General features: G+C 37.6%; 1 protein-coding gene and 1 pseudogene across 1 annotated transcript; both read left to right on the forward strand.

Annotated features, from left to right (window-relative positions):
* Positions 1-263: 263 nt before the first annotated feature.
* LOC129628569 (olfactory receptor 1052-like) lies at positions 264-1223 on the forward strand (annotated as a pseudogene).
* Positions 1224-9862: 8639 nt separating this feature from the next.
* Positions 9863-12463, forward strand: LOC129627912 (olfactory receptor 8I2-like). Its single transcript, XM_055547357.1, has 2 exons — positions 9863-9919; positions 11507-12463. Exons 1-2 carry the CDS (start codon positions 9863-9865, stop codon positions 12461-12463), a joined length of 1014 nt encoding a protein of 337 aa, XP_055403332.1.
* The last annotated feature ends 3131 nt before the right edge of the window (positions 12464-15594 follow it).

Below are 15594 nucleotides of genomic sequence, written 5' to 3' on the forward strand. Positions count from 1 at the left end.
GGAGGATCCTCTGGAGAAAGCAGTGTCAACACAGTCCAGTGTTCCTGCTTGCAGAACTCCCTCAACAGAGGAGCCTGGCAGGTTTACAGTTCATGGGTCCACAAAGAGCTGAACAAGACTGACTGCCTAGCACTTCACTTTCACTTTCAGCTTATTATTATTAACTAAAACCATGAAGTTTTCTAAAGCTACTAGCAGATGGAATTCATATATTCAAGTTGTTGCTTTGTTTATTTTCTTTCTTCTCTTACCCTCTGCAGATCCGTCTTAGAGGAGTCACATAAATGGCTGACAGCAATGTCAGTGGGATAACTGAATTCATCCTCCTGGGGCTGACCGATAACCTGGAACTGAATACAGTCCTATTTGTGGTGTTTCTCTTGATCTATCTCATTACTGTCCTGGGCAATGTCTGGATCATCACCATCATCCTGGTTAGTGATCAGCTCCACTCTCCCAAGTACTTTTTCCTTAGCCAGTTGGCTTTCCTGGATTTCTGCTATTCCTCAGTCTTCATTCCTAAGCTGCAGGTGAACTATGTAGCAGGACAGAAAGTTATCTCCTACAGCGGTTGCCTCCTACAATAGTCCTTTGTCAGCTTGTTCCTGACCACGGAATGCTTCCTCTTGGCCGCCATGGCCTATGATCAGTACCTTGCCATCTGCCGCCCTCTTCACTATAAAGATCTCATGATGCCCACCTTCTGCATCCACCTGGTCACTGCCTCCTATCTACTGGGCTGTGCCAACTCACTCACCCACCTGTCTGGTTTGCTCAGTCTGTCCTTCTGTGGACACAATGTCATTAACCACTATTTCTGTGATATCCCACTGCTTTTCCAACTTGCCTGTTCTGACACCCATTACAGTGAGGCTTTATTTACTGTCCTCTCTGGAGCCACATCAGTGGCTACCTTTCTGATGGTGGTTAGTTCCTATCTGGGAATCCTTCTCACGGTCCTGAAGACACGGTCTTTGAGAAGCAGATACAAAGCCTTCTCCACATGTGCCTCCCACCTAACGGTAGTGAGTGTCTTCTATGGAACAGTGATTTTTACTTATTTGGGGACCAGCTCTAGCTACCCAGACAAGAAAGCCAAAATCTTGTCTGTGTTCTATACCCTTTTGCTGCCAGTACTAAATCTTCTGATATACAGCATAAGGAACACAGAAGCCAAAGAAGCAATGAAAAGAATTATCATGAGAAAAATATTTGCTCAGTGACTATGATTTTCAAGCAGAAACTTTTAAGAATACTAGTTGATGCTACATATGGGTACATTAATAAATATGTGAGAGAATTTTGGAGAAAAGAAGGATGATATTTTAAATTAGCATATGCACAAAGATACTTTTCATTGGCGTTTGGAAATGGATGCCCATACGTTATATTACATTTTATGTGTGTGCATATACATACATACATATGCAATACTTTCTGTCATGAAGGAAGAAACCTTTTCTTTTACTTCCTTAGGTTTATTAATTAAAGGACTGTGAATTAAATTGACAAAAGTTAGATTAATGGGAGAATAGATGAAGTTTATTCATATGTATATAAAAGTGTACAAAAAATTTACTTGTTCAATAATGTGACAATATAGGAAAGGGAGAGTGAGAAATGGCTTCTGTGAGAAAAACAAATGGGCTTCTAAGGGAAGAGATGGGAGATAAGAAATCCTGGGGTATCATTTATTTATGATAGAGGCATGTGGCCTTCTCTGTCTTTTCCTGGCAGACGAAGAAGCCCGAAAGAGAGGTGGTTTATGGCAGCCTCACTCTCAGAAGTTCTGCCTTCAGTCAGATAAAGGAAGCTCTGAGAAGTCTCTCTACATTGAATCCAAAGTATCTCCAGTATACAATAATTTTATACCACTGTACACTTTGGATTCCTTCAATTCCAAAATTATTATTTGGAATCTCTTCTAACTTCTTATGTAAGAAACTGACATCATCTTCTACAGGTTGTTTAGTTATAAAATATGATTTTAAGTTTTGGTTGAATAATAATAAACCAGTAGATGATAATCACACAAACACCCACACATACATGCTTCTATACAAAGCACCTCCCCCAAAAAATCAGTTACAGACAGTGGTCTCAATTTTCCTTATTTTTTAAACTCTAGAAGAACTAATCCATTTTATAGTTGAGGAAACAAAGGATCAATGGAGTTAAAAGCTTGATCAAGATCAAAAAAATCAAGATTTTAGAAGTAGAATTCAAGCACACATATGTTCATATATTAGTATATAGTCCTCCTACCATTTTACATAAACAAATAGAATTTCCTATATGTATTTTGTAATTCCATATCGACCTACAGAAGAAACCAACACAACATTGTACATCAATTATACTCCAATAAAATTTTTAAAACATGTATAAAAATAAACAACAAAAAATCATGATTAGTGTGAAAGTCAAACAGTAGAGGAAACAGTTCAATAAATGTGGCTGTATGGTTGTAATAGATTATTATAAAGCATTTACATTAAGGACATGAGATATTGACTGAAGGTGTGCTTAGTCATTCAGTCATGTCTGACTCTTTGCGACCCAATGGACTGTAGACCACCATACTCCTCTGTCCTTGGGGACTCTCCAGGCAAGAGTACTGGAGTAGGCTGCCGTGCCCTCCTCCAGGGGATCTTCCCCACCCAGGGATGAAACTCAAGTCGTCCACATTGCAGGCAGATTCTTTGCCATCTGAGCCACCAGGGAACTGATTGAATATATGAAAGTCCACTCAGGTAATTGTTGAATACCTGGGGAATCTTAATACCATGCAGTATATTTTATAATTTAATTTAATTTTCACAAACATGTAAGGTGGGTACTACTATTGTCACTTTGCAGGCAAGGACACTGTGAATCAAAGTGATAAGAAATGCTTACATGGCCATAAAGCTAGCAAACGGGTTTCTGAACACAAACTCAGAATTATGTTTCCCAGTTCTAAACATCTTCAACTAAGGCATAGAGTCTTCATTTATAAAATCATGATTAGAAAGACTTGAAACTTAAAAACGTTAACAATGTTAAAAACTTGTTATATATTCTTAAGGGAAAAATATAAATGCATGCACGAAAATGAAATGCAAGTGAAAATAAAATATCCTGGAGTCCAAACACCCTACTCTCATAAAAGATAACAGGCGTCATTGGAAAAGTGGTTGTCTCCCCAGGAAAATATAAAATAAACCTGGATACACGTGTCTCTTTCCCTTCTGGTTTCCTGATTAGTGTGTATGCCCAGCAGTGGGATTGCTGGATCATAAGGCGGTTCTATTTCCAGTTTTTTAAAGAATCTCCACACTGTGAAGGAAGCCAGAAAGAAAAACACCAATACAGTATACTAACACGTATATATGGAATTTAGAAAGATGGTAACAACAACCCTGTGTACGAGACAGCAAAAGAGAAACTGATGTATAGAACAGTGTTATGGACTCTGTGGGAGAGGGAGAGGGTGGGAAGATTTGGGAGAATGGCATTGAAACATGTAAAATATCATGTATGAAACGAGTTGCCAGTCCAGGTTCGATGCACGATACTGGATGCTTGGGGCTAGTACACTGGGACAACCCAGAGGGATGGTATGGGGAGGGAGGAGGGTTCAGGGTGGGGAACACATGTATACCTGTGGTGGATTCATTTTTATATTTGGCAAAACTAATACAATTATGTAAAGTTTAAAAATAAAATAAAATTAAAAAAAATAAAAATAAAATAAACCTGGAGTACCTTGCGCTTCCAGGGTGTAAGAAGTAAAAATAAAACAAAGAGGAATGACAAGCATGTACAAACAACAATGCACAGAGGAACAGTGATGTCCCCACTAACAAAGCTAGAACAATTGGAGCAACAAAGTAAGTGATGACAGTGTTGGATAATAACCTCAAAGGACAAAGCATTTATAAACAAGTACATACTGGTATAAATAAATGCATAAGAACCACTCTCCCTTAGAGGATATTTTCAATTAAAATACATTGAAAGAATATGGGAAATGGAAATTTACTATGAAAGCACCACTGTGATATTCATCAGATGTAGCTTATTGATGGATTCCAAAAAGTATCAGTGAAATAACCTGACATAGTCTGTTTTCTTACATATATATGAATTTGTATAAAAGACATAGTAAATGATATTAATTTAAGTAAGAATGTTCATACTGCATATATATGCAATTACATATTCATATTAATTTATGTAAATTACATAATAAGGAATCATATTTTTACAGTAAAGAATTCAGGCAGACACTACCTTAACTAAGTGACCAAGTTTAATATTACTAGAAATATTTATCAATGTAATGTATCCTCTGATAATATGAACAAGGCATATATATGGGCCTTTGGTACTTTTTCCCATAATGAATAATTTCAAGTTAGTCATGAGAAAAAACCAGGCTAACTTAAATTGAGACATTCTTCAAAATACTTGACCAATTTCTTTAAAATGCCTCAAGATCATGAAGGAAAAGGAAAGGAAAAGAGGCAATCACTGATAACAGAAAACTAAAGAGATAAGACATTAACTGTGTTGCCAAAAAAATGACCTCTCTTTGCTAATATTGAAAAGAAATATGGAGACAGAGTTTTGGAGGAGTAGAAAGGAGTAACTATATTACTTTGCCAGTCAAAGGGGAACCACAGCAAACTAATACTTCCAAGACTGCACCCCCTTCCTCAGAAGTTGGAAGAGGTCTTATAGTTTCAGGATGGAAAGTGGGGCTGAAGATAAAGATCAGGGTTGATGTGGTCTTGTATTCTTCTCCTCCTGGAGGCAGTGAGATCTTTAGGGTGATTCCAGGACCTCAGGTGATTCTAGGACAGGTTCTGATGTTTCTTGAGGTCATCATCCTGTGATAATCTTTCTGGAATGAAGAATGCCCCCAGAGGAAAGGACTGTTAGAGAGTGTTGTCTTGGAGGGGTGTAGCTAGAGGGTAAACATTTTCAGAGTGCAATTAAGCAAGAAAAAGAGGAAGAACAAACATCTGTAGGTTAAATGGGTGGAGAGAACAAGAGCTGAAGAAAGGCTAACGTAATGGGGTGCCTCAATAGTGTCTGCGAGAGCAACTGCTGCATGCTATGCTGACTCAGATCTTGGAACAGGAAAAAAGAAATTAGTGTAAACACTGGTAAAATTAAGTAAACTCTTTAATTTATTTCTTCTTTATGCTAATAATTATGCTATAATCATGTAAGCTGTTAGCGTTCCTGAGCAAGGTAAGGTGCATCTGTAAGTCTGAAAATATCTAATAAAAAGTAAAAATATAGCTAATTAACAGCCAGAACCCAAAGTGGGTTTATTTTCTTGTTATTGTTGTTTACTGGCTAAATCATATCTGACTCTTTGCAACCCCATGGCCTGCAGCATGCCAAGCTCCTGTCATTCACTATTGCACAAATTCACGTCCGTTGAGTCAGTAATACTCTCAACTATCTCATCCTCTGCCACCCACTTCTGTTGCCTTCAATCTTTCCCAGCATCAGGGTCTTTTCTTCACATCAGGTTTTCTTGTCTTCACATCAGGTGGCCAAAGTTTGGAGCTTCAGCATCAGTCCTTCCAATGAATATTCAAGGTTGATTTCCTTTAGGATGGACTGGTTGGATCTCCTTGCAGTCCAAGGGACTCTAAGAGTCTTCTCCAGCATCACAATTCGAAAGCATCAGTTCTTTAGCGCTCAGCCTTCTTTGTGGTCTAACTCTCACATGGTGTAACTCACGGTCTAACTCAGTCCCGACATGGCTAATGGAAAAGCCACAGCTTTGATGTTATGGATCTTTGTCTGCAAAGTGACATCTCTGCTTTCTAATATACTGTCTAGGTTAGTCACAGCTTTTCTTCCAAGGAGCAAGAATTTTTCAGTTTCATAGCTACAGTCACTTCCTGCAGTGATTTTGGAGTCCAAGAAAATAAAATCTGTCAATAAAACCTTCCACTTTTCCCCTTCTATTTTCCATGAAGTAATGGGACTAGATGTCATGATCTTCATTTGTTTGTTTGTTTTAATGTTGAGTTTCAAGGAAGTTTTTTCACTCTCTTATAAATGGGTTTATAAGATATATGAATTGAATTGAGCAAGCATTTATTACATGGTAAAGAACCCTCCTGCTAAGGCAGGAGACATGAGCCGTGGGTTCCATCCTGGGTTGGGAAAATCCCCTGGAGGAGGGCACAGGAACCCACTCCAGTATTCTTGCCTGGAGAATCCCCATGGACAGAGGAGTCTGGTGAGCTGCAGTCCATAGGGTTGCAGAGGGTTGGACATGACTGAAGTGACTTAGCATGCACACACACATTCACTCTATAGCGAGGCCAAATAAAGTCCCTAAACCAATTAAACAATGGTAGCCACAATAACTTTAGCTCATCAAACGTCAGAATATTGAAGAACTGAGACAAATTTTGAAACTTGAAGGAGGCAACCAACTCTAAGGGATGCAAAAGTAGAGATGATTTTATTCTCATCTTTGTTTTCCCACATAAAGCACAGTTGCTGCTAAGTCACGTCAGTCATGTCCAACTCTGTGCGACCCCATAGATGGCAGCCCAACAGGCTCCTCGGTCCCTGAGATTCTCCAGGCAAGAATACTGGAGTGAGTTGCCATTTCCTTCTCCAATAAACCGCAATGAACCTTAAACATATCGAACAAGATTAAATGATTAAAAGTTTAAACATTCTTCGTAGTTTCCAGACCATCCCTAATTCCACTATCAACTGCAGGTACTGAACAAATGTTCAAAACCCTTACTCCATAAGCTCTGCTGTCAAAAGGAGGAGTTTATCTTGTCTCATAATTTCACAATGATACAGGAAAACAGGTTTCCCACTAGGCTGTTAATAAACTGGGAAATGGCAGTAAAGTACAGATCGGGGAAATGGCATGTAACAACGGGTCTACCTAGCCAACTACGTCTATGCAACTCTACTGGTGAGAAAGGTAAAGAGATAAGCCACTCAGAGTCCGAGATACGCAGAGACAACATTTCTAACAGAGCACAGTTAGAAAGCACCGTATCTGTTATTTAATAGTTGCTCGATAAAAGTATGTTGAAAGAAGTAAGATAATGGATGGAAATTTGATATTTACAGCCCAATGTTTTCAAAGTCTAAGTTTTTCAAGACACATACTAGAGGGGGGAAAATGTAGTACAATTTCTTGCTTCCTAATGTCTTAATTTGCTGTCCACCTTTAACTGATATGGCCCATGCATAATAGATTTTATTTCTCTTTTTAAATCTATAGTGCAACAAGTAGAATTAGAGATGTGGTTTTTTTTCTTCCCCAATGAAAAATCTGTCATGTTTCATCATTGTAATACTAAATCCCTTCTAAAGGTAAGTAAAATAATAAAATATAATAATACCAATTGAAAAGTAACTTAATTAGATAAATCTGTGAGATTCTTCTAAGCTAGTATTTGGAAAGAGTCCATGGACCTGAGACACTTTAAAAATTTTGCCTTTGTGGGTCAGTCACAGATTTACTAACCTAGAATCTTTATAGAGTGTGTCCTACCAAGCTGATTAGAAAATAAAGAAACAATAATCATATAATTAAATTGTTTCAAATTACTGACCATTCTGCTGAGCATGAAACTCAGAGCACAAACTTTAAAATTTTTTGTTTATTTTTCTAGATGGCGTACTTATTCTCAACTAGTTATTTTGTGTACATACAATGGAGCAAGTCAATTAAAAATCACTGAATGCCTGCATTAAAAAAAAAAGCATACATGATTTATTAACCTAGGTGGTAACATGATTTCAATGTTAAATCAGTAGATAGGAAGACGCACTTCTCTTTCCTGGGAGAGTTACCTGGGAAGCTTAGAAAGGGGCAGTATTTATCTGATATTTTCTAGTACCATGAATCTCATATACATTTCATATTTTAGAAAAGCTGTTATATATATTTATATATAATATGAATAATATAATATATATATAAATTTAATAACAGAAAATCTAAAATGTATAAAATAAAAACAAATATAATAAATATAATGTTAATAATTTAAATGTATAATAAAAAATAAATATAATTTTGAAAACTATATTAAATTGCATTTTTCAGTATGCCTATGGACATTTAAACAAATACACACAAGTAAGGGCTATTTATTTCCAAACCTTTTCACTGCGGATGTATCCCATGCAAATTAAAAATAAACCTTGGGGTACAATTAAAATACAAATCTCAAGAGATGAAAGGTGCTAATTGGCCAGTTTCTTTATGATTTATATTTGTGAGTTTAAACAGAGATTTTGGTACAAAAAGACAGTTTAAGACTAGATAGATTTCTGAAGATAATTCTTTGTCATGAGAATGCTTTATAAAAACACTGAGAACAAAAATAATTCTGAATACAAATCTAAATTTGAACTAAAAAATAGATTTGAATTCTTGAGAAGTACATGCAGATAAACAATCACTTTGCTAATTTGGCTCATATTTTATCCCGTCATTAGAAGGTGATATATGTATTTTCCATAATTGTCATCAAAACCACCATTTTCCCCATCAATTTCCTGATATCATTAGGGGTCCATTATGTTAGAAATAGAGCTCTGTGATAAGCACAGTGGCAGCAAAAACAGCAACAGATCCAAGTCATCTTACTGGGAATACACAGAGTTCAGAATTATAGGTGAGAAAAATATAATTATGTGCCAAAAAAATGATGAATTTTGCAAGTATTAAGCAATGTTTTCTCTTTCTATTGTCTGATCATAAACCTGATAAAAGGTGGAAGAGTCCTGAATGAAAAGAGAGTTTCCTTTTGATGACTAAATCCCAGGTAAATCTGATTTTATCACCCTTTTCTTTTAATTATTGTGTAGTTATGTGTGTTTCTCACATTGACACAGTTTTATTTTTATACACCTGAAGCTTCCAGTATGCTTTAAGAAAAGTGCCTTTAATGACAGCCAAGACAAAATGTCTTCATTGACTAAATGCTAAATACAGGAATGAATGGATAAGTAAATAGGAACACTGTGAACATGAGATATACTAAGGGATTAAGTATACTTTATATAACATAAGATTCCTTTGGGCTACTCAAGCAGAGTGCCACATGTCTGAAATAAACTGCATTAATATCACACCAGTTTTCAGTTTTCCTTATCGCATGCTTATGTCAATGTAACTAGGAAAATAAGTTCTTTAATTTTTAGTGAAATCACTTTATATTTGAATTTTCTGTTTTAAATATAACATATCATATTCATTTTACCATTTGTAGGCTTCTTCACACCATATTATTGAGTTGAATCCTGCTATTGGCAATGAATTATTTATTGCCTGATGTTGTAGATAACCAAGTGTTTCATTCTGGCAATAAACCTGATTCTAACCACAGAGACAAAACAATTTGGCTGCATCATAGACTATGTTCCCCATTTAGAAATGTTCACCAATAGAAAGAAAGGGTATGTGATAGAAAAAAAAAGTAGAGAGGATTTTAGCATTAACGTATAAAATAAACAAGATGTTTCTTTCCTTTTATATTAACATATAAATCCCCTACATATGAATGAGTTCTGTTCCTAGAGCACATTGGGAAGTCCAGTTTGTTCATTAAGTCCAACAAAGTTAAGTTAGGTACCTAGCTAACACAACCAGCTATCTAGTTTTGTCCTGTAGTAGGTTTATAATAATTTTTGCACAAATAATGCATAAAAAAACAAACACAAAAGAGAAAGAAAACATTTTTAATCTTACAGAACAGTACCTTGAAAAGCGCAGTACTACAGAACAACAGCTGGCATACAGGGGCTGGCACTGAGTGAGCAGGCAAGAAGAGTTACCGACTGAAGGGAAGAGGGGAGCTGGGAGATGGCAGAGCTGAAGATCGTCAGCGATAGTAACAGGGAAAGCTGCGGCGTCACTCAGGCCTGACGCTGATGCACAGGTTCTTGCTCCTTGCCGGATTCAGTTCTATCGATGAATACCCTCTTGAAAATTCGATGCAGAGATGTCTGAGCAGTAGCTCTTTTATTCTTCTCGTAGATGACAGGCTAGCAATGGGTTGCATTCTGAACGGCTGCTGCAGCTTTCATGCACCATTCTACTTACGGGTCCTGTGCCTCAAAAAACTGCAATGTCTCCTCAAATAAATAAAATCCCCTTACCATTTTCTGAATCTCTTCTGAGCAGTACCAGCTACATCACTGCTGCTTTTATGCTTGCTTCCCCCCAGCCTGCACTTGAAATAAAGGTCCTGCACTACTGCACTCCACATAGCAATGTACAGTAAAATACACAGAAGCACAACCAATTGTAGAGGACGGACAACACACGCCAGACATGTAAACTGGCATGCGATTGAACATGTGAACTCACATTTGCATCTTTGAAAGTTAACAACTTGGGGGTTCGTATTAGGGGATATATATATATATATATATATATATATATATATATATATATAAAGTGTGTGTGTGTTAGTCACTCAGTCATCTCCAAATCTTTGTGACCCCATGGACTCTAGCTCACCAGGGTCCTTTCTCCAGGCAAGAATGCTAGAGTAGGTTGCCATCCCCTTCATTTTATGTATATAATATCTCACTCACTCTATGTAAATATATGCATATGTTTATATATAACATTTTGTAAAATATACATTTTATATGTTTAAATGCATATATATATTTGCAAAATGTAGCAAGCTTTATTGAGTCCAAGGAACTATTAGATATGCCCACTGAAGATCTCATTAAGCACCTAAAACAACCCTGTAAAGTAGTTATTGACTGCTGAAATTTTATGACTGCCACACAAGGTATCATTACATACCAAAATTTAAATTTCCAGTTGAGCTCCATGTTTTCTAAGAATAATACATAATCAATCACAGTATGTAAGTTTCTAAGTATATGAATTGTGTCCCAGTGATAGATAAGAGAAGAGGACGGTTTATCTGTAGAGAAATTTCTTTAAAAAGCAATCCAGATGGATTTGGTTTTTTAGAGTGCAACCAATTCCAGTGAATGTGCACTTGGAATTTTTGATTAGTGTTTGTTCGTTCTATTTTTTTTTTAATTAAAATCATGGACTCTGTGGGAGAGGGAGAGGGTGGGATGATTTGGGAGAATGGCATTGAAACATGTATAATATCATATGTGAAACGAGTCACCAGTCCAGGTTCAATGCACAATACTGTATGCTTGCGGCTGGTGCACTGGGATAACCCAGAGGGATGGTACAGGGAGGGAGGAGGGAGAAGGGTTCAGGATGGGAAACATGTGTATACCTGTGGCGGATTCATGTTGATATATGGCAAAACAATACAATATTGTAAAGTTAGAAAATAAAATTTAAAAAAATAAATTAAAATCATGTATAAATTCTCAATTAACTTGAAGTCATTTAATATTTGCTTCCCATCCGTTACTCTCATTATGGGAGTCTAGGTTAGTGCTGGCTATCATGCCTTTGGACTTGAATTTCCTCTAACTTTTCTTATCATTTTTTCACCAGAGAAGTCAAGGGTCTGAGTTGACAGAAATAGCTGGGAACAATTTCATGGAGGTGACGTTCTTCATCCTCTCTGGATTTTCAAATCACCCTGAACTACAAGTCAGCCTCTTCATGATGTTCCTCTTTATTTATCTCATCACTGTTTTGGGGAACGTTGGGCTAATTCTGATAATCAGAATCGAGTCTCAGCTCCACACACCTATGTACTTTTTCCTTAGCAATTTAGCACTCATTGATATATTTTATTCTTCTACTGTAACACCCAAGGCACTGGTAAATCTCCAGTCAATTCAGAAAACCATCTCCTTCATTGGCTGTTTTGTTCAAATGTACTTTTTTGTGGGTTTGGTGTGTAGTGAGTGTTTCCTTCTGGGGTCCATGGCCTATGACCACTATGTAGCTATCTGCAATCCCTTACTGTATCCCGTGATCATGTCCCAGAAGATGTGTATGTGGTTGGGAGTCATCCCTTATATGATTGGCTTCACCAATTCTCTGGTCTCCATCTATATGATCAGCAGGTTGGCATTCTGTGAGGTCAGCATCAATCACTTTTTCTGCGACACCACAGCTCTTCTGGCTCTGTCCTGCGTGGATGCATTCAGCACAGAAATGGTGAACTTTGTTTTAGCTGGCTTCACCCTGCTTAGCTCTCTCTTCATCATCACAGTCACCTACATTGCCATCATCTCAGCCATCCTGCAGATCCGGTCTGCAGCAGGCAGACAGAAAGCCTTTTCCACCTGTGTGTCCCACATCATGGGGGTGACTGTCTTCTCTGGGTCCCTGATTTTCACGTATTTGCAGCCTGATAACACATCCTCCTTGACCCAGGCACAGGTGGCGTCTGTATTCTATACCATTGTCATTCCCATGCTGAATCCACTTATCTATAGTTTGAGGAACAAAGATGTAAAAAATGCTCTCCTGAAAGCATTTCAAAAACTGTTTCCATGACAAATCTGTGCATGTTGCAACTAAAGCAAACCTGGAGTGCTTCAGGCATTCAACGGCTCAAAAATTTGGGAGCTAGTAGAGTAACCCCCAAAAGAATAAGACAAAATAAATAACAGAGTCATGAAATGCAGGGGATGAATTATCATTTTATTTGTTGATATGGATACTGGATCACCATGGAAGGTGTTCATTTCAGTACTAAAATTATTCAGACGTAGACGTGCACAGATATGTAAAGCATCTGAATGGTGGCTAAACCCCACCTATGATTATGCCATCACACTGCAAAATGTTGAACTACTATTAAATTGATTTTTCATAAGTTTTGACATGCTGTTTTCTCCACTATTAACAAATTGAGAGTAGAAAATTGGTAGATTAAAAAATGATGACTCAAATACTATTAACAAGAAATGATTGCTGATTAGCCGAGAGGAAGTGAAAGCATGCTGCTGCTAAGTCGCTTCAGTCATAGAGAAATAATAAAAGTGATTATAAATCTGTGGCCGGAAGGGAGTGGTGAGGGTTAGAGTTATTAATTTTCATGAGGTGTAAACACAAGTGGTAAGAGGACATTGGGTGAAACAGAGAGATCTCTTGGTAACGTGCATTCATTTTGCCGTGAGAGTTAAAATTCTTACCATTTATCTATGAAACCTCATCTTATGAAGTAGAGAATATTTCAAAAACCACAGATTTCCATTTCTTAACAAATACAATGTGCCTCTCTAAGTTCAAAGACTGAATAAACTGTGTGTGTGTATGTAGATTAATAAAGCAGTGGCTATAGAACAATTCCCGAGGCATTTTGGAGATATCTATGGAGATGGTGGCTCAGACGCTAAAGAGTCTGCCTGCAATGCAGGGGACCGGAGTTTGATCCCTAGGTCGGGAAGATCCCCTGGAAAATGGAATGGCCACCCACTCCAGTATTCTTGCTGGAGAATTCCATGGACAGAGGGGCCTGGCAGGCTACAGTCCATGGTATCCCAGAGAATTGGACATGACTTAGCAACTGAGTAGTATAGATGTACATTGGCACTCAAAAACTATTAGTTTTGTTGAAAATTCTATTTAAGAAATCATTTCAAAGACATCTTTCAGGGTCTGGGCATGGGTTGGAAACAAATTTCTAGACATGAGACAGAAGGAGAGGGAAATAAAGTGTATTAGAGTGGGAGATGCTTTTTGAACAGCAGACCAGCTCAAGGGAGAACTGATGTTGAACAGGGATCCTTAGTCCACTTTTATTCCCAGGGTACAAGGAGTGGGATATGGGACTTGTGGGTCATTTGCTGATTGGATGAGGTAGGTATACTGAGCGGAGGGCAGAGTAAGGCAAATGCCTTCTCCCTATGGAGTAGGAGGGGAGACAGGTTATACTGTTCAGGAGGACCTGAAATCCATTAATAGTTACAACACGGGGGAGGGAAGGACATAAGGGTCTGGTGTTTCTGTTCCTGCATTCCAGGACCCTTCTTGGTTCTATCTGCTCTTTCGTCCTTGGTTCACCACAACATCTTTTATTTATAAATATCTTTTCAAATCACGTTTTCCTTAGTGGTTAGGACATTGAAATGAATGTATACAGAATTATACATTGCATAGGTGATTATAAGTAATTTAATTCAACTGGTTAGGTATTGTTGAGAAATGTTGCTATTTGGAGCAAAGAAAGCTTTATTCCAAAGTTAAGCAAGGAGGATGTGATGTTCATTTTCAAAGGGCTTCCCAGGTGGCTAGTGGTAAAAGACTCACCTGCCAATGCAGGAAACATAAGAGATGAGAATTCGATCTCTAGGTGGGGAAGCTCCCCTAAAGAAGGGCATGGCAACCCACTGCAGCATTCTTGTCTGGAGAATCCTATGGGCAGAGGAGCCGGCAGACTACATTTCATTGCATCACAGAGTCGGACACGACTGAAGTGAGTTAGCACACATGCACACATGTTCAAAAGACCCAAACTCCCAGATGATTTTCAAGGAAAAGTTTTATAGGCAAAATTTGCAGGGAGTTCTACAGGATATGTGACCTTCTTCTGATTGGTTGGTGGTGAGGTCACAGGGTGGTGTTCCAGGGATCTACCTTCTGGTACCAACCACTCTGGGGTCTTCATTCTTGTGCTCAGCCTAAAGTTACCATGCTCCACCTGGGTGGGGCCTTAGTTCCTATAGAAGCTCTCCATGACATGCACTGTTATGTGCCTTCCTTGTGGAGGAAGCAGGACACTGGCCCATTACTACACTATTGTTGATTTCCACGTGTGCTAACTGACCTAAATAGTTATTGTTTGAATATGTCCTTTGGAACTCAAGAAAGGTCAAGGAGGATGAAAACCTTCTTTCTACAAATAGGAAACTGGGGACTAGAAATGGCATTTGTACCTGGGAGGGCCCCAAAAGGTCCTGCTGGGTTTTAATCCCTCTTTTCTTTGATAATCCTCAACTTTGTGGGGAACAGGTGTTGGACAAGGAAGGGAATAACATTTTGGATAAAGATGTTAATGATAAACTCAGCAGAGGAGCTCGGTTTTATGAGGACTTCGTAACAACATGACAAAATAAATGGTCATGGTCAAATAAATAAATATTCTGAAAGCAGAATCCTAAACTTTAACAGAATGAGTTTCAACATTGGGATATTACTGAGCAAGAACTTGCTTCTGATAATTTTGCAATCACTATGGTTATTGAGCTGACTTTAGACTGAAAATAATTGAGAGTTTCTCAGTTGGTTTAACTCCCAAAGTTGTCTGTTGTCAAATAAGTTTACACTGGCATTTTAATTTATAATTAAATTAAAATTCCTGTTTTAGCAGCACTATCTTTTGATGAATATAATTGTTCTGCATTAAATGTATAACACATAAAAATGTAGCTTCTTTATCAACACCAATAAATTATTACCTGAAATTCTGGATGTATAGGAAAACTTTCTTGTAAGATTCACTTTTAAATCTACATAAACATTGATTTCATTATCATGAATCAGCAGAAAATTTATAATAATATTGTAATCTGATATTTAGTCTACCCCCTTTTAGAGTCTTCTTCTTCTTGGGCAAATAGTTCTCAATGAAATATTTAATACTTGATGAACTTTTCTGGAGGGACAGAAATTACTTTGTTGAC

The sequence above is a fragment of the Bubalus kerabau genome, chromosome 15 (genome assembly GCF_029407905.1).
Source record: "Bubalus kerabau isolate K-KA32 ecotype Philippines breed swamp buffalo chromosome 15, PCC_UOA_SB_1v2, whole genome shotgun sequence".
In the NCBI taxonomy this organism is placed as follows: domain Eukaryota; kingdom Metazoa; phylum Chordata; class Mammalia; order Artiodactyla; family Bovidae; genus Bubalus; species Bubalus kerabau.

What these genes read in the sequence shown, in the direction of transcription:
- LOC129627912 (XM_055547357.1), top strand. Translation starts at nt 9,863, where the DNA reads ATGGCAGAGCTGAAGATCGTCAGCGATAGTAACAGGGAAAGCTGCGGC. An exon ending in AAAGCTGCGGCGTCACTCAG is followed by an intron (nt 9,920 to 11,506) that starts GCCTGACGCTGA and finishes TTTTTTCACCAG; the next exon opens with AGAAGTCAAGGGTCTGAGTT.